The 22,089-nt window shown below is 46.7% G+C and overlaps 1 protein-coding gene across 6 annotated transcripts in view; it reads left to right on the forward strand.

Moving 5' to 3' along the window:
• Positions 1 to 22,089, forward strand: part of NIPBL (NIPBL cohesin loading factor) — a 2,053,700-nt gene that overhangs the window by 1,483,388 nt on the left and 548,223 nt on the right. For all 6 annotated transcript variants that reach the window (XM_069627143.1, XM_069627142.1, XM_069627145.1 and 3 more), the window contains one exon: positions 18,306 to 18,442. In XM_069627143.1, the coding sequence (XP_069483244.1) occupies positions 18,306 to 18,442 (137 nt within the window). The remainder of the gene's footprint in view (positions 1 to 18,305; positions 18,443 to 22,089) is intronic.

The following is a 22,089-nucleotide window of genomic DNA, read 5'->3' on the forward strand; positions in this document are numbered from 1 at the left end:
CTGGGCCATCGCCCAGGGGTTGTTCCTCATTCCATTCCAGCTGGCAGGAGTAAAGAACACTATTGCGGATTCTCTCAGAAGGGAGCTGCGCTCTTGCCACGAGTGGGAGTTTCGGCAGGATCAAGTGCACAACCTTTTCCTCAAATGGGGCTGGCCCCAAATCGATCTGTTTGCGACAGCGGCAAACACCAAGCGCTGGAGGTTCGCCAGCAGGTTGCACTAGCCGGGGAGCATCCTTTTCTATACGCATTCCCTCCGTTGCCACTACTACTTCAATTCCTCATTCAACTCAGGCAGTACTGGTGCAGGATGATCCTCGTCGCACCAGCGTGGCCAAGGCAGATCTGGTACCCGTTCCTTCTCAGCATGTCAGCGTCCCCTCCAGTCAAGCTACCATGTGGTCACGGATCATCTTGCCAGGGAAGGAGGCGTGATCCTGCACAACGACCCAGGATCGCGGAACCTAAAGGACTGTCTTCTGCAGCATTAGAGTTTGGTGGTTACGAACTTCCGGCGGACTGCAGAGAGGTCCGCGCCAGGGCCAGGGCTTCGTCGACTTTGAAGTGTTAGACACAAATGGAAGCGTTTTGCAACTTGTTGCCGATCAAAGAAGTTCAACCCTCTGAGGGTTAAGCACTTCCGTATTTGTCATTGGCTAAATCGGGGCTGGCGCACGCCTCCACCAAGGTACATCTGGTGGCTATTTTCTGTTATACCAGGTCTCCTGGACGGTCTTCTCTGTGGTCGCACTGTCTAGTCAAGGAGTTCATCAAGGGACTGTTCCGCTCGTTCCTGCTGGTGAAGGCTCTGGCCCCGGTATGGAGTTGAAAGTGGTGCGGACTAGGCTCATGGGGGCCCCATTTGAGCCTATGCATTCAGCTCTGCTTAAGTTTGTCGTGGAAGACCTCTTTCCGCGTTTCCATCACCTCTGCAAGAAGAGTAGGTGAGATCTAGGCCCTGTCCTGCAACCAGCCTTATTTTACTTTTCACGAGATGAGGGTGGTGCTGCGGATGCACCCCTCCTTCATGCCCAGGGTTCCGTGGGATTCTATGCCAGACCCCATGCTGGAGAAGGAAAAAGTTACTTACCTCTAACTGTTGTACTCCGGCATGGGTCTGGCATGGATTCACATGCGAACCCTTCTGCCAATCCCCTCTGCGGCTATTCTCTTGGTCTTACTGCCACTTTACGTGCTACCAAATCTAAAGATGGCTGCATGAGGAGGGGCTTAGGTGGAGGGCAGTCATTGGCGGGCGGCAGTATGACCCAGAGCTCAGTGACTGGTTTAGTGGAGAAAGACCGTTTAGAAACGAAACTGAAACTGTTTTTTCTTTTACTGAGGGTTCCCGGCCTGATGACTGGGAATATTCATGAGCATGTGAATCCATGTCAGCCCCATGCTGGAGATCAATGGTTACAGGTAAGTAACTTGTTCCTTCTGATGTATGAAATGATGAGCTGGTGCGTGGACAGGCAATACGGGTATGATGTTTGATTTTTGTGCATTGGCACCATCTGCAGCTCCTCAGGACCTTCTAGGTACACAAAGATCCTACTTCCCAGTTTTTGATTGGAGCCTGCGAAGATTAATAGCGCTATATGGCTTGTGAGAAACCTAGCGGTATTCTCCTATATAGACCCCAAGAATCCTCTGTTCAGGTCACCAGGGGAGGGCAGTCTCTTTTGGATCCCAACCCTGGGGGTGGACGAACGAGGGAGGAATACCTGGGTAAGGGGTTCCAGGGGTTGGACTAGTTCCCTAGGCAAGACACAGAATTCTAATGGGACAATTGATGGAGAAATGCCAGAATCTTTGTGGGTTATGCAGGCCCCATTATCCCTAACCTAAGAAAGAGACAAACAGATTTTCCCAAAGCAACCCCAGGGAAAGAGGGAAGCAAGGTGAGACAAATAACTAATTCCAATGCTTCTTTGTCTTTCCCCATTTTAGGCCATAGGAAGGGTTATACAGACCCACGCTCGCATATTCCCGTGGGCGTGGGGGGGGGGGGCTAAACATAGGGAGTAATTAAATACAAAGAGATTTACCTTTTGTCTATCAATCACCCCGTTATAACTTTTCCTGTCAATGTCAAGTCCCATCTCCAACAAATACAGAAACGAGGAAGATGCAACTAAGATCAGTAAAGAGTACCCATAGGGATAACATGGGGGGAAAATAAGGGATCTATGTGATTACTGCGACCCAGTTTACTGCGCCGGACGAAAATGCCGACTTTTTTTCTTTTTTTGGACCCCTTTTCAGACTATGGGGGGAGTCTCCCCGCAACTACCCAGACTGCCCCCAACATTAATTATTTACTTTACCCCATCCCCCACATATATATTCTGAGAAATGGGGGTCGAAAAGAAAGACTGCTTTTTCGGTCGGCGCAGTAAACTCGGCGTATGTATTGTATTGTAATTGTATGATTCCGAAAATAAGGGTGTTGGCAAGACTTTGTGCAGTACCCTTTGGAAGACTACAGCAACCTTGTCCTCCTGGCAGTAGGACCCCAAACTTTGGTATAAGTCTGTACTACACAGTTTGGTAGTGTGGCTGAGCAGCCAGGCTTAACTCAAGAGGGATCACTCTGAGCAGTAGGGTTTTTACACAGTCACAGTGACAAGTACTCCACTCTTACTTGATTAAACAATTATTAATTTAACAGTCAGTTAAAAAAGCCTTCTTCAGAAGGGAGCAATATATAACTAACATAAAATTACACTACAAAATACACACTCTTAATTTCTCTAAATTAGCAAGTACTCATTGGGGATGGCACGCAGTTTCTTCCTATACTCTGAAGTGACTTAAATAACGACACTATGGACATTAATATATCACTGGTACATTTAGAGCAGTACTGAATGTGGTGTCAAAGAAAAGGGTTTGGGAATAAAGCAAAGATTAAACAAATATTCTGAAGCAGGTAAGTACTTTTGATCATCCCCCCAATGCAAAGTAAGTTCACTCTTTCCTGGAGGAAAGTTTAAGCGCAATGTAAGAGGTAAGAAGAGTCTTTCAGGGAGCCAGGCCAGTCAATGTTAATTGAGCAAAAGTCTAGGTGACCTGAAGTACTTCTTGCAGGTAACTAAAAGTCTTGCACAATGTTTTAGAAGTCTTTGTAGAAAAAGTAGAATCACTGTAGGCTCACAAGCTGGGAGGCTTGTGAGGGGCAAAGCTGCAAGACACCCAAGACAAGCCTCAACTGAGAACAAGTTAAGGCTACACAACAAGAGGTAAATCCTTAGTTTTACAGTACCTTTGGTAAGAAGAAATGGTTCCTGCTGGCTTCTGTTCCTGTGTAGCTCTGCAGATCCTGTTGTTCCTGGGCCTCAGTCGTGGGACAAGACGGAGGAAGTCTGGGGACTCCTGAACTACAAATTGAAGGTCGGCGGCAGCAATGGGCAAAGTTCAATACAGCGGCACTTCGCGGTTTCAGCTCTTCGCGTCTATAGCAAATAGCACCACCGCAGTCTCTCGGATACCACTCTGGACTTTCCTTGCATCTGGGGTCCAGCACTCTGTTGAGGTGGCTCAGGCTTGGTCAGTCCCGTTTCCTAGGAGTCCAGAGGGTCTTCCTGGCGTTAGAGTCCAACTTCAAGACACACACTCAATTCTGGTGTTCCTCTCCCTGGCACTTTGTTTCCTGCAGCAGCAATGGAAGTACAGCCAGCTCTGAGAGGATTGCCAGATGAGCTCGTCTTGGGGTCAATTGGTCCCACCAACCAAAGGGGAGAAGACGTTCTTTGCAGGTCTTCTCTAGTTGAGGATAATTCGGAGCTTCAACACTGCAGCAGGACTTCACCGGCCAAACCCAACGGTCCAGGAGTTGCAGCATGCGTCTCTTCTAAGTTCTTCTTCGGGTTCCTTCGTTCAGTGGTAGACTCTGCCGTCCAAGCAAAAACCCTTGCCTTTTCTGCAGGTTTCTCCCATTCATTCGCAGCCTAACTGTCACTCTCACAGCAGGCTTCAAGGACAGCCCTCCAGCCACTCACCCTTGGGTGCATTACTGTAACCAAGGAGACTAAACACGGAGTTTCGGGCACCTCCCTCGCTTCCTGCCTTGCTGGACACGCTGGAGCCAGAGGTGGGCTTCACTCGCCCTCCAAAGACAAAACTAACAAAGGGACCAAACCTGGTTAGGCATGCACAGTAAATCTCAAGAAGGACCTTTCTGACAAATGGCAAAAAAAGACACCGGGCCATTTTGACAAAATGGGCACCCATGGGGGCTTTGCTGCAATTGCAGCCTGCAGTAGAAATACACAATGGTAATAAACAGTAAACCACTGCCACCAGCCATTAATTGTAGAAAGGGTAACATAAATGTTAAATGAGAAACTGGACAAAGGGGATTCTAAGTAATCCCTCCATCACCCTATGGTAAGATAGTGTGTTGGGTCTAGAAAGTTACAAAATGTAAGTAAAGTCAATTTCACTTCACTGCTCTTGGAAACAGTAGTTTCACTAAGAGAAGGTATTTAAACCTTTGGGAAATCTAAATGCTGTGGGTCACAATGTAAAGATGATGCCTATGGAGTTTGTCAGACTCCAAAGTCAAAAGAAACAGAGTCCATATCGCAGAAAAATACATGACAGTGGGAAAAAGGTCTCACTCTCTCCAGGGTAGTAATTAAAAGTCCAGCAAAAAGAGCTGGGGGTTTCTAAGTGAGAAGGGAATTAGCAAATGTCTGGGAATTCTCCCTAACAAAGGGCAACCTACCATAGAAAGAACTCAAGTTGTCCCACTAATAGGCAGAGTTGTGCATTTAATAGTAACCATTCACACCTGACGGATCTTTTCACTTTAAAAGGCGTGGTCTTACACAAATGTATGAGTGACTAGGAGCGCAAGCAGACGAGCAAGTTTGGAGAAGGACCGAGATGCCAGAGCTGCCCAGGACCAGAGGCCAGAGACCGGGATGCTCAGATGCTGAGAAGCAGCAGTTCGAAAAAGCTGAAGTGTGGCAAGGGAGCCGTGTCTCCATGTACCCAAGAAGTCAGTGTATGGAAGGCGAAAGGCATGCTGGTCATTTGCTGAACCTGTTAATGTGAATGCTCGTTCTCCTGGGCCGGTGAGATAGCCCAGGAGTGTCCGAGGGGAAGGCTGTGAAACCCTGACCTCGGAACGAAGAGCCATCGTGGAGATTGTTAGGCAAAGTTTGAATGCAGTACCCCCTTGGAACACTACAAGCAACTATGACTACAGGTGTAAGCAAAACCAATCTTTTGTATAAGTCTGCACTACACAGTTTTGGTAGTGTTGCTGAGCAGCCAGGCTTTTCTCAAGAGGGAATGTGAACTGTAATGGTGTTACACAGAGGCCCACAATCACAGTGGTTCAAATAGGCTCTTACACTAAAAGCTTCTTAGTTAAACACTTATTCATGTATTAACCAGTCGGTTATAAAACATTCAATAGGAGCAGGAAATTATATATAACACACAAATATACTTCAATACTGTACACTCTAAGTTTCTGAATTAGATCAGACCCTTTTGGGATGGCCCACAGATATAATCTACTAGGGACATGAATATCTTGGCATTCAGAATACTTTTCAAGAGGAGTAAAAGGCAAAGGTTATTAGAACATGAAAGGTTACAAATATTCTTTAGACAGTGCAAATATTTAGTGTTCACCAGAAGAGTCAATTCAAGTCAATGGGCTCGGCCAAAGTCAATAGGCTAAAGTCTTGGATAGGATAAAGCAGTTCTGGTGGTTACATGGAATAGTCTGTGCAGTTTGGGAGCAGTTTGTAGCAAGAAGAATTATATGTGGGTCACAAGCTGATTAGGCCTGTGAGTTGGGAAAGTTTAAAGCACTTTGACCGCGAGAGGTAAGTACTCCGTCTGGTTTTACAGTAACTTCACAAATTAAGAAAAAGAGGCAGCTGATGACTTCTGTTCCTGCCAGTTCCTGCAGATCTCACTGTTCCTGAGCGTCAGTCGTGGGGACAAGAGGGAGGACGTCGGGGGACTCCTGCACTTGAACAGTCCAAAAGCTTGGCAAAACTTCAATTCCAGTAGCTTCTGTCGAGGCGAACTGGGCGATTCGGACCTACAGCAGGGCTTCACCAGGCAAACCAACGGTCCAGGAGTTGCAACAGTCCTCCTCTTCAAGCTCTTATTCGGTTCCTTCGTCCAGTGTCGACTCTGCCTTCCAAGCCAAGAGACTCGCCTTTTATTCAGTTCTCTCCCGTTCATTCCAGCCTAGCTGCCACTCACCCAGGATAGTGGCTGTGCTTGCCGGACAGTCAGCCAGCCAGTCTCCACAGAGTGCAATTGGGTCTCCTATGAGACTAAGCACAGGGAGTTTCTGGCACCTCCCTCCCTCACTTCCTGCCTACCCCAGACACTCTGGAGCCAGAGGCGGCTTTCACTCCTGAAGCCCGGCAAAGGCGCATGAACAAAATTGACCAAACCTGGTTTGGCGCGCAGAGAAAAATTCGAAGGACTTTTCCACAAAGACATGGTGAAAAAAGAAGACCGGGGACCGTTTTAACAAAGGAGGCTTCCGCGCCATTTTGAAAAACATGGCTCCCGCGATTTGATATTACCTGAGCATCAAACAGTTCGCGGTCGGGGTAAATTATGGTAGTTCATTACAAAACCACTGCCAACAGCCATTTGGAGAGGAAAGGGTAACATGTGAATGCTACATGAGTAACTAGACACAGGGGATACCAAGTAACCCCTCCAGCACTCTATTGTAAGATAGGGTGTGCTGGTCTAGAATTTTACAGGACTAAGTGAAGTCAATTTCACTCCACTGTTCTGGGAAACAGTAGTTGATCCCAGAGAAGGTATTTAAACCTTGGGAAATCTGAAAGACTTCCCTGTGCCACTGCACTTAAGGTGCTGTGTGACACCATTGTAAAAGATGCCTATGAAGTTGGTTAGACTCCATAACCAAAAAGAAACAGAGGTATAAACTCACAAAAATACATGAGAGAGTGGGGGAAAAAAGGATCTCGCTCGCTCCCAGTAAAAAAAAATCAAGTCCTCAAAATCCAGAAAAGTTGCTGTGGGTCTCTAAGGTAGAGGGAATTGGCACATTTTTGAGAATTCTCCCGAACACACACGACAACATTTACAGTTCCAAGTGTGGGATTTGCCAACATTCACAATCCCATCCAAACGTGGTATTTGCCAACACTCAGTCCTATCACGTTGCAACATTCACAGTCCTATCTCGATGCGACACAGGCTAATGTTCACAATTCTATCTGAGTGTGGCACAGAGATCCGCACACCCCCACCTTTAATGGAGTGCTGAGGGGAAACGGTCTCCCTTTTTTTTGCCTCTCAAGTAACTTTTTGGTTACTGTGACCAGGCTGTCAGATCTTGTGACAGTTGTTAGGGCAGTTTTCCTAAAGTCCACTTGGAGGTAAGACTCTAACTATCCATTGGTATACACGTCCCCAACTCCGATGTCTGTACTACCCAAAGGATTTGGTAGAATGGCAGAGCAGCCAGGCTTATCTTATGAGGAGGCTGTGAGTAAGTGCACTAAAAACCAGTCAGTACAGTAGTCCAAAGAAAATCTTACACACTGAAAGTTATATTCAAATATAAATTGTATTCTTATATACACAAGGAAGGTAGGTAAATACTTATTCAGACTAACCAACACATATAGGAATTATTCAGAACACTTTTCATTGGTGCCAGCTTCAATGGTAGTTGCTCGTGCTTACAATTATTACAGAAAATTACACTGACAGTTCTACCGTATTACTTGTAGTGTCGCACACTCGCATTGGTGGAAGAGAAATTATAAGTTCATTCATTTAGTAAAGTCTTATTAGACAAAGTGTATAGGAAGGAAAAGGAGGGTTATTGAACACTTTAGCAGTAATATCTTCTTAGCAACACTTAACAAGGATTCTAATGCTTTGGCAGTCCAATCCCCAACTATACATGAGTTTATCCAAGTTTGTGTAGGAGTGGAACAAAAGTCTTATGCAGCAGCAGAAAAGGCAAAGTTTCTCAGGATACTTTAGTCCCTTAAATAATAAAGCTTTAGCAGATAATGCAAGTTCTAGGGACCCTGCAAAGGACACCCTAAAAGAGCACAAGCTGTTAAGCCTGGGCCAGAGGTCTGGGTGGTCACCCAAATGCCTTGTAACGCACTCCGGTCACAAAGGAGTGACTATTCGGCTTAAGGTAAGTTCTACCTCTAACCCCACTGTACCTTAGGTTAGAAGAAGCAACTAGAGCTGGATTCTGTCCTTATGCAGCAGCGACAGACCCGGTCTCCTGATTCCTCGGTCGGGAAGACTCTGAATGGGATGTCACAACAGCAGTTGAGAAAGAACCACAGCAAGGATTTCTTCGGTCTCCCACATCGGTCTACGGTTTTAGCGCCTTTTTATCAGCTCCAACAAAGGATGGTTATCGGCCAGTCGATCTTCCTCGATTCTGGGGTCCTGCTTAGTTTTGTTTGTTTATAAAGCGCAGCCAAACCCTCAGGTAACTGGGCGCATTAGGCTTGAGGAACAACATAGGTTACAGAATAGTTGCACATACGAAATACAAAAAGAGAATACAGTAGATATACAGAGAATGTGGGATATATAACAGATAATACAATAGAGGGTTTACAGTGTAGTTCATGACAGTTACATGCTGGCTGGTTGATGCAGATTGCAGTACCTGCACTCTGGTGAGGGGACCTGGATGAGTGGGATCGGGCCTCTGGAGGTCCAACTAGAGCACACCAAATTTCTTGGTGGATTCATCCTCGCAAAGACGTTGCACTGCAAATGGGTCGGAGGTCCCTTGGTATTTGTGGTTTGCAGCCCTGGAAGGTCCCAGCACCTTGAAGAATGGCTCAATCTGCAGTTCGTCTTGGGGCTTGTTGGTCCCACCAGCCAAAGGGAAGGAGTCCTCTTCGGAGCTAAGAAGAAGACTGGGACAGGACAGCAATGGTCTCTTCACGGTTACTGGACGAGTCTGCAGGCGTCTCTGGTCGTCTTCAGCTTTGGTCGACTTGCCTTCTGCCTCCGGAACCTCACCTTTTATTCGGATTTCCCATTCACTCCTCTGCAAACTCTCCCAGCAGTTTATAGAAAGTGGCGGGTGGCTGTCCAATCAGGACAGCCAGCCCCCAAGAGGGTACTGGATTCAGGCACTCTGGCAGACAAAGGACAGGGAGTATAAAACCCCTCCCGTGCTTCATGCCTTCAGACACACTGGAGCCTAGGCAGGGACACTCAAGGGATCCCACCAAAGGCAAAACTCGCATTCAGATCTCCCGCTCCCAACCACACAAGAAATGGTGAAAAAAGAAAGGAGCCACCATGTTAGAACATAGGTGACCCTTTTCTGCATAACCAAGTCTAAGAATGCAGTCTGTGCTAGACAATAGCACCTGAGTTGGTAGAACACGTCCACTGCCACCAGCCATAACTATAGGGTTGTCACTGACTAAAGGTCACAGGAATAGAAAGAAAGGTGATACTAGGTATACCCTAAGCACTCCACATAAGGTGGTCTGTGCTAATCTCTCGTAAATTAAAGTTTTAGCAAGGATGTAAAGTATCCCTCTATCCTTAAGAACAGTAGTTTTTAAGGATAGTCAAAGAATATCAAAGGAGAACCCAAAGGGTTCCCAACAACACTGCACATAGGGTGCTGTGTGCTGCAAAAGTGTAACACCTAAGAGATATGGAAGAAAGCATACTCCATAAGCTAAGGTAATACAAAAAGAACAAAGTCCCCAAGTAGTCGGACCAAATCAGAATGAATGAGGGTGAAAAAGGCTTCCCTCATTCAGGAAAGAAAGAAAAGGGTCCCGAAATCCAGCAACAAGTGCTGTGGGTCTCACTAGGAGAGGGGATTAAGCATACAACTGATAAATCTCCCTAACAGTGTACCTTTTTCCATAACCTTTTAAGTCCTTCTCTCGATGGCTTGTCCTCTCATGTGCCGCCTTATACCTAGTATGTGGGATGAAGTCTTGATGGGTCTTTTGTCTTTGACAGGCTTCCCTTAGAAAGCCTGCGAAGACGGAGTACTTGAGAGTAAAGGAATTGGGGAAGGTGCTCAAACTCCCCAGGTCTTTGTCCTGCAATGTGCCTGCCTTGAACCAGTTTGCACTGGGATGCTGGCTGTCCCCATTGGAGCGTTACTGCTGCTGTTCTGACCTCAATTTATGTGTGACAGGGCAGCCCCAAAGAGGAAGACTTCCTCGCCTAGACTAGGTGGGCCTAACCAGTCCCAAGACTCAATGCATTTTGAACCCTCCCTGGAAGAGCTGTGACCTCCACTGCCTGCAATTTGCCAATGCCCCGGGTCCTGTGCCATTTTGCGATCCAACGGCTTCCGAAGTGTAGTTACGTGGAACTCCAGAGACTTGATATCCCGCTTCTGAAAGTCCCCTCAGTCCAGACAAGGACCGAGAACCAGATCAAAGTCTACTGCACGGCTACTGTCCTCCACCCGAACCTTGAAAAGGGCACCAACGGGCCAGTGCTGCTAAGATCCTCTGCTGGGCATCTGATCACACGAGAGCAACCACCAGATCCTCTCCAGGTTCTTCATTCCTATCGCCAAGACAGAGAAATGCGAACCGGGGTCTGCTCTCACCTCACCAGAGGGGGAACATCCTGATTCATCAACGTATTTGCTTAAAGGTACAGTTCTGCTCCTAGTTACTTAACTGGAGCATTACTTTGTTGAGCCTATGGTTCTGGGGGCTGCAGATGGCTGCATCTTGCACCTTTCCAGGGCCTACCGTGGGCTACATTGGGGTGGAGACACATTGTGCTCTACCTTGCTTAAGGACACTTGTCCTTTGGGCAATTCGGTGAGGGGAACCACCTAATTTCCTTGCCCTATAAAACCGTGTGAAACCTGACTATTACCAACCTGAAGAGTTTCTGCTGAACTCTGCATCTTTGATCCCTGAACTCTGCTTTCCTGCCTTGACTTCCTATGCCCTTGGTCATTGGTGTCCTAGTGTCCCCTCTGAATATTTGAGATTCACCTAAAACAGGGCTGGACTTTCTAGGATAGGCTAAGTTGAAGTTATCAAATGTTGTCAATGTTTTGACAAGTGTGCATATATGAATCAGGAAGTTTGATTATGCGATTTGTTACCGTTATTGCTATACTGAAGTATCTAACTCTATGAATATTGCAACTGTTCTCCTCTTATATTATATGATGGTGCTTAACTTACTTGAATGCTACAAGCCTTAATGTATAAGTGTGTAGGAGTTTCCTTGAACTGAGTCTATGCTCTGAGTTGTGTGCCTCACTGCAGCCCTCCTAGTCTAAGCCTTGGTACTCGCCCACAGCTTCCAAACCTTTGGGTACTTCAGGCTAAACCGAATGGTTGCAACCCTGTTCATCCAAAGTGGGCTTAATCTTGTCACAGACGAGACTTTGGCAAAATCCCTTACCGTAAAGATGATAAAGAAATGGTGCTAAAAGGTTGCCCTGTTTTAGGCCTTTAAAGTTGTGGTGTTTATAGAGCACACCCATTTTAACCTCAAATGGGCCCAGATTCATAGTATGTAGGGCAGTAATCCAAAGATGCTAGTAATAATTGGCTAGATTTCAAATTGAATATTTTCAATTTAGTGTGTTCTGGGATACAATGCTGCTCAAAGATATTCTCAATTTATGATTGGAATGAATAGTCCCTTGATGATTAGTTTGCAGTGATGTAAATTTCCCTTTTTCACTTAGGGAGCCTGCCTCTTGCCCTTCCTTTTCCACATCTACCTTTTGCCCCTTCCCAAGCGCATCTGTTCCCACAAACTCCCTTGTTACAGCTATGCGGATTGTTAGGTAAGATTTTCATAGCAATGATAAATCTTCCTGACCTGTGTCAACCCCAGAACTGTTTTGCTTTACTGGTGGATTATTTTTCCTTCTACCTCTCTGAGTGGGAACCTTTTTCCACACTCTCAGAATCTTTTACTCTTTTTATTGGTGCCATTTTTTAGACTCTCTCCATAGTGTCTTTTAAAAGTTATCCTCTTTGAAAACATTTTGGCAGTAAGTGCCTGTTATTGGGTCCTTTTAACTTTCTCTGGCTAACCTTGAGAGAACTACAGTTCCCAAGGGTAGAAAGGCTCTTTGGATCCCTTTTTAAATTTTATTTGGTGAAACCAGCACACCTCACCTTATGTGGAGTACTGGGGAGATGCAATATATATCCCCTTTCACACTAAAACGGTAACCATTCTGTTACAGGGACAAGCTTACCTTCATTGGTTGGTGGCAGTGATACCTTTTACTAATTTGGTGCACCTTTACCGCCGGCTGTCTTCACAGCTGCAGTAAAAGCACCCAAGGGTGCTCATTTTACCAAAATGGACCATGTCTTGTTTTTTCGCTATTTTAGTGTTTCTTTTCCTTCCTTCTTCCTTCCCCCCGACATCCAGGTCGGGAAATTCATATGTGAGATTTTATCTTCAGCGCGAGTCCTCTGGACTCCCTTACCCAGGCACCAGTCTGTCTGTGAAGGCAGGATGCGAGGGAGGAGTCCAAAACTCCACAGCCCTTTGTCTTCCCCCTTGCCTAAATGGGGCCAAATCCCAGTGGGGGGGGCTGGCTGTCCTGATTAGACAACCAGATGCCCCTTCTTTTAAAATGCAGGGAGACAATGCAGAAGTTGTGCTGTAGTTCCTTTTAAATACCCCGAACCTGGAAGCTGAAGATAAGTCGACTAATGGAACCAAAACCGCAGTGGATGATGAAGGAAAAGGTGCGAGACGATTTCCAGCGACCGGAGAGCCTGCTGTAGCCTTTCCTTCCAATCGACCGGTGGACTCCGAAAACGATGGCCCCGATACAGAGCCTGGTGAGACCAACTAGACTCAAGAATACCTGCGTTTTGAGCCATCCCACGCCATGCTGCGACCTTGCGGGCTGTAATATCCTGGGACCGCCAGCCATTGTGCGGTGCAGTCTTCCAAATCTCACTGAAACTTCGTGGGATGAAAAGTCCTGTCGCAGGAGTGCTGGACCTTTGTAACGAGTATCCAACCGGCGATATTCTGTCTTCTGTGTTCCTGTAAAAGGCACCAAATCGACAGAGCTGCATCCTGCCTAGAAACTTCCACGTTGATTCCTGCTGTAAAGTCCCTTCCAAGGTCCTGTTTTCACTCACCAAGACAAGGAATCCACTGACCGGGTTTTTGGCTGCAGATCCTGAAGTTCTCTTGCTGCAAAATCTTACCTTAAATCTCGGGATTCCTGCGTAGTTGTGGGGGGTTTCTGTGATTGGGAGCCCTCTCGTCCAGTTCACCCAGGCACACTGCTGGAATCCCTCTAGGGTGTCTTCTGTGAAGCCCCTGGACCCTCAACTAACTGTAAAGTAAAATGCTCACCTGTTTGAACAGTCTTTCTAAGGAACTCTGACTTTTGCTAATTAAGAACCTGTCCTGGCACTTCCTGTTGGACACTAAACCCTTGTGCCCCCCTTCTGCCACTGAGAACACTCATGCTCCAAGAATAAGGGAAATACTTTTAAGGGATTGGGCCTTTTGCCTAGAAAAGCGAATATTTGTTTAAAACTTACAGAGTTGGTTGGTAACTAACTCTGAGAGTGAACAGTTACAAAGGCTTTTGCTTAACTTGAACATGTGTTGCACTATTCTGAAAAGTATATAACATCTTTCTTTCCTTAGGAACTGTTTCACCATTCTAACAGAAAGTAGATGTAAAGGGTTTATTACTCACCTGTGATTTGGTTGTGCCTCTTCCCAAAAGTCATGCTGTTGGTTTCACTTTATTATTTGTGTTAGGATAATTGTATGAGTGTCCCCCAACTGGGTCTTGCTTCCCCTGTCTTGCTGTTAGCTTGTCTAGAATAAGTCTGCCTTAGGTTCTACCTGCCTAGAATAACCTTCAGACATTTATAAGGAGTAACACTAGGCTTTGCTTTATCTGTTCTTTTTTAGACAGACACAAAAATAGTATTAGGTTTATACCTGCCCCAAGTTGCTGATAGCTCCTTGAAAAAGTATATGGGTTTTACTTACCTTGAGGTAGTGTAACGCTCACCTGACTCCCACGGAGGCGCTGGCCTGGTTCGCGCTGCTATGACCTCTTCTAAGGTGATGCGCAGGGTTCGGAAGACGGACTGGACCGGGCCCCCAAATCTGGCTTGTCTGGCTCGAAGTATCCTTCTGTAGGCGAAAATAGGGGATTAACTGTCTGCGGGGTAATGCAATCAGCCTCCCACTTTCCCCTCTCACCCACCTCGAAACCCTTCTGTGATTCCTCGTAGCGTCTCACCTTAGGGTCTGGAAGGACGAGCTCTCCATCCTGCTTCTGATGCAGGGGCGCGTTGGTATCCAGTTACTTCACTGGATTTTCGGATTGGTGAGAACCAAACTTGCTTGGCTTCCAGGTAAGTTTTTTGATAAGAGGTTCCCCTTGTGTCCATGCATTAATGTACTAATGCTAGTGTCTTTTTCCCCATAGGGGCCGGGGTACGGAATGCCGGGGAACAGGCACCGACCCGAGATGAGAGGTGAAATCCTTGTAGAAATCAGGTAAGTCTTTAATGAGTGTTTTTTGGTAATGTCTTTTCATTCGCTCATTAACTTTGATGTCTCTTTTTCCCCTTAGGGGCCGGGGTCCGGAAATGCCAGGATGCGGCGTGGACCCGAAATGAAGAGGGAATGAATCAACAGGTAAGTCTTAACATGGAGAATTAGCTTTCCTTATTCCCTTCTCTCTCTCACCTTTTGTTCTGGTCTTTTTCTCCCTAGGCGCTGGGGCGTGACTGCGAATCCGGATGATCGCTGCTGAACATGGAGGCGCCCTGTAAAGGTGAGTGGAATGCGGCGCTGCAGCGATCGACGCGATGAGCTTTTAAATAAAAGTCTTCCTTTTCAGGATTGTCGGCGAGATGTCTCCGGGATGCGGATTTAGCAGGTAAGAACCTTTCCTCCTTCTGTTCTCTTCTTCTCTTCCTTTGCAGGTGATCCAGGATGCTGGCAGGCGTGGCAGAAGTCAGGATGCAGGAGCAGACACGGTGAGCGTCCAGCTGCTAGATGCAGAAAAACGCGAAGCACGTGTGGCTGTCGGGTGGGGTTTAAATAGCCTTGGAAGAAGTTCCAGGTATGTATCCTTCCCCGACCACGCCCGGATGGTAAATTAGTCCCACAGGTAAAGTAGTTCCTTTCAGGCCTCAAGGAGGCTGGGATCCTGCAGCATGGTCTGCATCAGGTAAGTGCACCCAAGCACTTCCACAATGAGCCTGGCGCCTATGGCGCCAGGACTGATGTCCAAAGGGCCCCTATATGGGGTGGCTGGGTCCTTCCTTGGGGACTGGATGTCCGCTTTCGGGGACGCAGGGCTTGAACCGGCTCCCCGGGAGTGGGCATCATGACAGCTAGCTGTGTGCCATCCTAAATTAAGTTACAAGAGTTTCTGCTCATCTTAATCTGTCTTTCACTGATCTCAAAAGCACTTGTAATTGACTATTACATCCATAGGTTTTACTCGCCTAATAGAGTTGTGTGTGTTATCACAAAAGTAGTTATAGGTTTTTACTGTACGTAGTATAAGTGTTCCACTGTTAACAAAACATATACTGTCCAGTTGACTGACTATGTGATTTGTTGCTGAGCGTCACAGTACAACTGGTAGGGTCTACTACCCTTGAATTACTGAATGTAATCTGAAAGTAACCATAATTTTTTACTCACACAGAATAGGTGTGACCTATACTGAATGTGTATGAAAATGTTGGACTTCCCTAGAACTACTGTTAGGTGTTCCAAATGAGGTTTATGCTTTGGTCTGTGAATCTTCAAGCATAGTGTTGTGTTTTTATAATTATGATTACATGTAATGTGATGGTACATATTTCCCCCATATTTAGCCGGGCCTACTTGTATTAAAATAAACCATTCTTTTTACAATACATAGTGTTTCTTTGGATCATTTGTATTATAATTTCATTTGTACCGATTCTACAGCCCTCTCTCCCTCTTAAGATAAGCCTGGCTGCTCTGTCTATGCTACCAACAAACTCAGGTGGTACAGCCTTATACTAAGAGTGGAGTCATGTACTCTCTCATTTGAATGGTTTTGATAAAGTTGGGTAGAACTTCAGAAAAACTGTCCTAACACGGAGGACACCCAGATCATCCTCAAGATTCCCAACTCCTCCATCCTCACCCCACCCAGACCTCGCCTCTTGCCTCTCAGACATTGACCTCTGGATGACACACAATCGCCGCCGCCTCCTCAATCCTGAAAAACAGAAATCCTAGTCTGCGGCAGAACAGCTCTTCTTCCCCAACCTATCCCTTGGCCGCTTTCATTAGGTCCTGCCTAATGAAAGTTCATCCACCTCTGTCAAAAACCTAGGATGCACTTTTAGCTTAGACCTAACCTTTTCCTGCCACATCAATTCAATCTCCAGATATTGCACCTTCTACCTCCTCAAGCAGATTTTTCCCCATCTATCGTACCCCCATAGAGTATCTGCAATCATGATTAGCCTCTCGCACCTATACTACTCCAACTCCCTCTACCTAGGCGTGCCCCCATACCTTCTGAGAAAGCTCCAACTGGTTAAGAACACTGCAGCTAGGCTCCTCCTCGCACTCTTACACCCCCCCCCCCCCCCCCCGAGAACCCATCTCCCCGGCGCTCAGGACACACCACTGGCTGCTGATCAGACATAGGGCCGCTTTCAAGGCCATGTGCATTGCCCACCGCACAATCAACAAGAAAGTCCCGGAATTTCTCCAACAAGCTTGCCTGCTACCAGCCCTCCAGAAACCTCAGATCTTTCACCCACATTCTGGAACTGAATCTGCCTCATAGAGGATCACCTGGCCTTCAGGAAAGCCCTTAAAACCTGCCTGTTCCCCAATGTCATGCCCCCCGTGGCCACCCTCTGCCTACCACACACCGGTTTCAGCCAGCAGGCCCTCCTGCCCCTAGCCCATCACCCCCTGCCTGCTCCTGAAACCCCCACCTGCCCCTGTTGGCCACTAGACTCTTCTTCCTCAATCAGCCAGTTTCTCCCATCCAACCTTTCTTGTGGAACGCCAAGCACTCCTGGAGAACTCCGATAGTCACTTCACCAACTTGCACCTAGAAACAACCTGACATTTGGCCAGGTATTGGAACCATATGGGCTAGGAGGGTGGCAACGCATCACACTTATAATTGCACCGTGAGAATATTAAGCTGATCGTGCCAAATGATGACAACCAGGCGCCTCGGGTCCGTTGCTCAGGGATGGCACGGCAGATAACTCTAAAGCACAGAACGGTAGGCCAGACCTCAGAACGTAATCGTGAAACGGGGTCCTTGTTCTCAGCCTAGAGAACTTGTGGTGGAAAATTCTCTCCAAGAACCTCTCAGAGGGCGAATATTATGCACCCATCACACTCTTAAATCGCTTGTGAGATGCAGCAATTCTCCTCGTACATAGATGAAACCCAGGTATAAGTCATTGTTTGTACAAATAACCTCTTTCGCAACTCGCACACCGCACCTACGCATCTTAGTGGAAGGCACAGCTTCACTCCACACAAAAACCACAAATACTCTTGCACATCACCTCTGCCATAAGAGTGAAATGTTTGAAATGTAGCTTCCCACATTACTCTCTATCGCCTTAAACACAATCCCCCTTTAGTCCATAGTATTTCGGCCGCTGTTCCCATACAATCTATTTAGTCATGGTTGACTACCAGGTTCTTGGCCACCATCACATATCTATAATGGCTGAAATGCACGCACGCATAAAAGCACCTCCCAAACTTTACCCACATTTCTGTATCCCGGACTATCAGAGCGTTCAACCAAAACCACGTTGGGACCATAATTCTGGTGAAAGGTGCTATAACAAATGACAAAATGAATGAATGCATGTAGAATTGTACATAGAATGCTATGGTAATCAAATGTATTAAGCAATCTTTGCTTTTGTCAACTCCTTGTAGTGACTGCTGTTAGATCACATGCTGGATCAAAGGTTCACCTTTTAAATCCCAACTGCTATATTGAGAAATAATTTTCCTTTCCTATATAATGTTTAGATTATTTCAGCTGAATAAGCCTGTCCTACTAAGTGAAAGTGCCATTGGATGAGTCACATCTCCACTCATCTTGTTTTACAAAAAGGTGAACTGAACATTGATGCCATCTTGTATGAACATTTTGCTGTGACTTGACCGTTTCAACCACTGTAAGGAACCATTTTTGTCTGTTAGATTATGTCTGGTTTTGTATTAGACAACACTCCTACTGTTCATACTCATAAGCCACAACGCGTTTGTTAAACTATTTTCCTATTGTAGATTCTGACAGCAAAGGTGTGAATTCCAGTTGTTTGGTTTCTTGCATCACAACATTGTTTTTATTCAGCAAAATAAGACCTCAGCTTATGGTAAAACACGCAATGACTATGCAGCCTTATCTCACCACAAAATGCAGTGTAAGTATGAACGCATGGCACTTCATAAATGCAAAAGCTTATAACTTCTATAAAATGTTTAGTTTAAGGAATTGCTTTCTTCCTAGATATTGAATAAAATTACATAATTCTGTTTAGACCGCAGTCCCTTTTTTCTAGTTGTCTTTTCTGATGTTGAGGTTGGAAAAAAACTGAAAAAGAATACATGGCAAACATGGTGCCGAGCTGAGCAGATGTAGATTGCTTTTTCTTTGTCAGTACAAAGAGTACCCAAGATTACAATGTCCGTTTAGGTTCGGCCCTTTGTGTAACCAGCAATGCCTAGAGCTTACCACTGGTATATAAAGTTTGTACTGTTTAAGGTTGGCAAAAAAATTATATATTTGAGGTATTCATGTTTTTAGTGTACGGACTGATGCAGTACAGAAGTATACACTTATGTCATTGCGTCGCTAAAGGAAGATGTGCACTTGATGTAAAACGAATACTATAGAGCTGCTCGTTTTGGGTATAGCGTTGTGTTGAAGGTTACAATAAAAGACATTTTTTTTTAATAGTATATTATTTGAAATTCCAAAAAACAAGTTGTGAAAGTTATGATGCAGCCGATCATCCATGGGCAACCAGCTGAGGTTGCGAATAATAATGAATTGGTTGGGGGTGAGGGTTTCTTGCTTGCGGTCAAGTTTGGTTGTCTGATTGTTAAGGACGATTGTCAGCCTGTTTCTAGTTTATTCTTTCCTCCCACAGATTCCCCACGTATGATAATCCTATCAGCAGTAAAACTGATCTTCTGGGGTTTTTCTGCCACCGCGGGTCGCAGCACGGCTTCCTGACAGCGTTTGGCATTTCAGTATACGCATGACTCCTCTGTGCCCCACGTCAGCCACGACGTTGGGGCCAGTATATATCGTGGCACAGCGCCCGATTACCTTAGTTCCTTTTTTCTTTGCACTGCATGCTTCGGGAACACTGTTTTCGTTTTCCCGACATGTCCGACATCGCAAAGGCTTCAAGCCCTTGGCAGTTTGCAACCTATACATCTAGATATTCACAACCCCCTGAGGGAGGATCATGATATTAAAGGCCACGCTTGTTCCAATCTGTCTACCATAAGGCCATTTAGGAACTGGCAGCAAAACCTTTTACCACAAGGAAAAGGGCGAATCCAAACGATCCAGATCCAGGACATGGAGCATCATGTAGAGGACAGATACGCAGCCCACAAAGAGAAGAAAAAGCATTGCACTACTTCTTCCGAGAAGAGGATGCGACTGTGGACCCATAATTCTCCAGCATGGGGGTCTGGCATGGATTCACATGCTCATGAATATTCCCTGTCGTCAGGCTGGGAATCCCTGGTAAAGAAAAAATCAGTTTGTTTTGTTTCTGAACTGTCTTTCTACTAATAACCAATCACTGGTCACTGGGTCATACTGCCCCCAACCAATGACTGCCCTCTTCCCAAGCCCCTCCTCTGGCAGCCATCTTCAGATTTTTACTGCACGTTCAAGAGTTGGGAGTCCTCGTGCTGTAGCTCTCTGGCTTTTACTGCGTATTGCATTTTTTCATAGAATTTTCTCCATTTTTTTCAGTCAATTGAGCCTCAAGCTCCACCGATTCATCATCCGATGAACGGGGACCCGTTGTCAGAAGCTTCAACGCCCCTCAAGAGCAATCTTGTGTCGAACTTCACTTCTTGGAGGATTCCAGAAGATTCTTGAGGCCTACCCTGCGTGGACATGGCCGAAGATAAGGGAGACTCAACGCCTCTGTTCCATAGCCCACATCCTGGGCAGATCCTGAACGTTTTCCTGGAAGATGGGCACTCTTGGTGCCTTAACTACCTACACTTGGACAAATCGCACGTGGAGGAGGCCTGTGCGTTTTGCAAGGACATGTCCGCCCGCACCATGAAGGACCGTCGCCAGCTGAGTGGCTGGCGACAAAGAACCCGGTGGCAGGTGAGCTCCAGAAGCATTCTTCTCCCAAGAGGAATTCTGAGAAGTATTCTAAGACCTTTGAAGGCGCTCTGGCGACAGGGGCCCAACAGAAGGCTAAGCACTGCGAGTCCGCAGGCACCGGGAGTACCATTGGTATGGGCTCCGCAGCAGCCAGGCTGGGCGCAGCATCGCTGACGCCATCAAACATGAGCCAACGCTCCAGCTCACTGAAGAAAAGGAAGTCGGAGCAACCGGGTAAGCTTTGGGAGAAGGCCCGATTGACTCTGACAGAGAAAGCCAAGAGGGAGCAAGGTGCTGACCCTTCCAAGTCCCCCTGCCCTCAGGTGAAGGCCCCAGACACGCCTAAGGTCGTGAAGGCACAGGTTCACCAGGCAAAGGTGTCTATTGAGGGAGTGGTGGCATCCCTGGTGAAGGCCACGTACGCAGGTTCCCAGGAGGCATCCACAAAGGCGAGAGTTTCCCAGCCCGCCCAGAGGGAATAGTCATTTGTGCCCATTGAGAACTCACGTGAAGTAGCCGATCATCTACCAGAGACCGTCGCCCCTGGCCGAGAAGAAAGGGGGGGGGGGCGCAGTGGTCCAGCTAGAGACTGAGATCTCTTCCGAAGAGGAGCTTTCAGGCCTGACAGTGCCTTAGAAGAAGGGCGTCGAGATCGGGCCTGATGAGGCGGATGGGGAGAGCGACGAGGGAACCGACTAGGAAAGGTAGGGCGGGGAGGAAGCTGACCAAACGCCACTCCCGTCGTAACAGGCTCTACCACGGACGCACAGATCGGAGGACATCCTACAAGCTTAGCACATCCTGTGCACGGAGATACAGACAAAGTTGCCCACGCCGACGGGCGATCCGGTGCCTGGACCGTCGGAGGATCCACCAACTAAGAGGAGACTAGCCCATCCTCCTCCACCGTACCGCCCCCTCCCCTCTATCCCCTCCGCCGAGGGACGAGCCGGATACGGTGACGACGATGGAACAGATCTCATGTCGCCGGTACCCAGGGCTCCTCCGCCCAATGAGATTGAATCCTTCCACGCCATGATCTCTAGGGCCTCAGAGCTGTTTCAGCTCAACCCTGAGGAAAAGAAGGGTTTCCTTTTTCAGTGACGAGCGGCCAAGAGGAAGACAGTGCTCTCGGTCCCGCTCTTGGACGACATTTGGGACAAAGGGCTGACCCTCCTGAAGAACCATCCTCGACACCGGCGAAGAGACCGGTACAAGAAGAAATACTGGGTTCCAGACTCTGCATCATAATTTTGTATACATTTCAAGATTTAAAACACTTGCCGATACTTTATAACCACCCACCCCTCACACATGATTGGACAAAACATTTACAAAGAAGTTACATCTTTGTGTTTTTCCTTCTCATTGGTCATCAACAATCTTTACTACCATCTTCAGATCATTTTCGAAGTCCACATTTTCTGGGGATTGTTCCGTGCTAGGTCGTGACATCGTGACATAATAAACCATTAACATAGAAACATAATTAATGACTAGTTACTACTGGCCTAAGGCCCTTTAAACTTAAGTGTGATTACACATGGTCCGCACGGGTTACTTTGCAACATGAGGAAAAGCTGAGCAAACATGATCTCTTTGAAGTACCGATTGCAGTCTCATCCGTCCTAGTTTACTTTCTCCATTCTAATTTATGCAACTACCACTCCAGCACTTATGTCCTCTAGTTCAAGCAGACTGTGT

The sequence above is a fragment of the Ambystoma mexicanum genome, chromosome 6p (assembly GCF_040938575.1).
Source record: "Ambystoma mexicanum isolate Mex_15411 chromosome 6p, UKY_AmexF1_1, whole genome shotgun sequence".
NCBI classification, from domain to species: Eukaryota; Metazoa; Chordata; class Amphibia; order Caudata; family Ambystomatidae; genus Ambystoma; species Ambystoma mexicanum.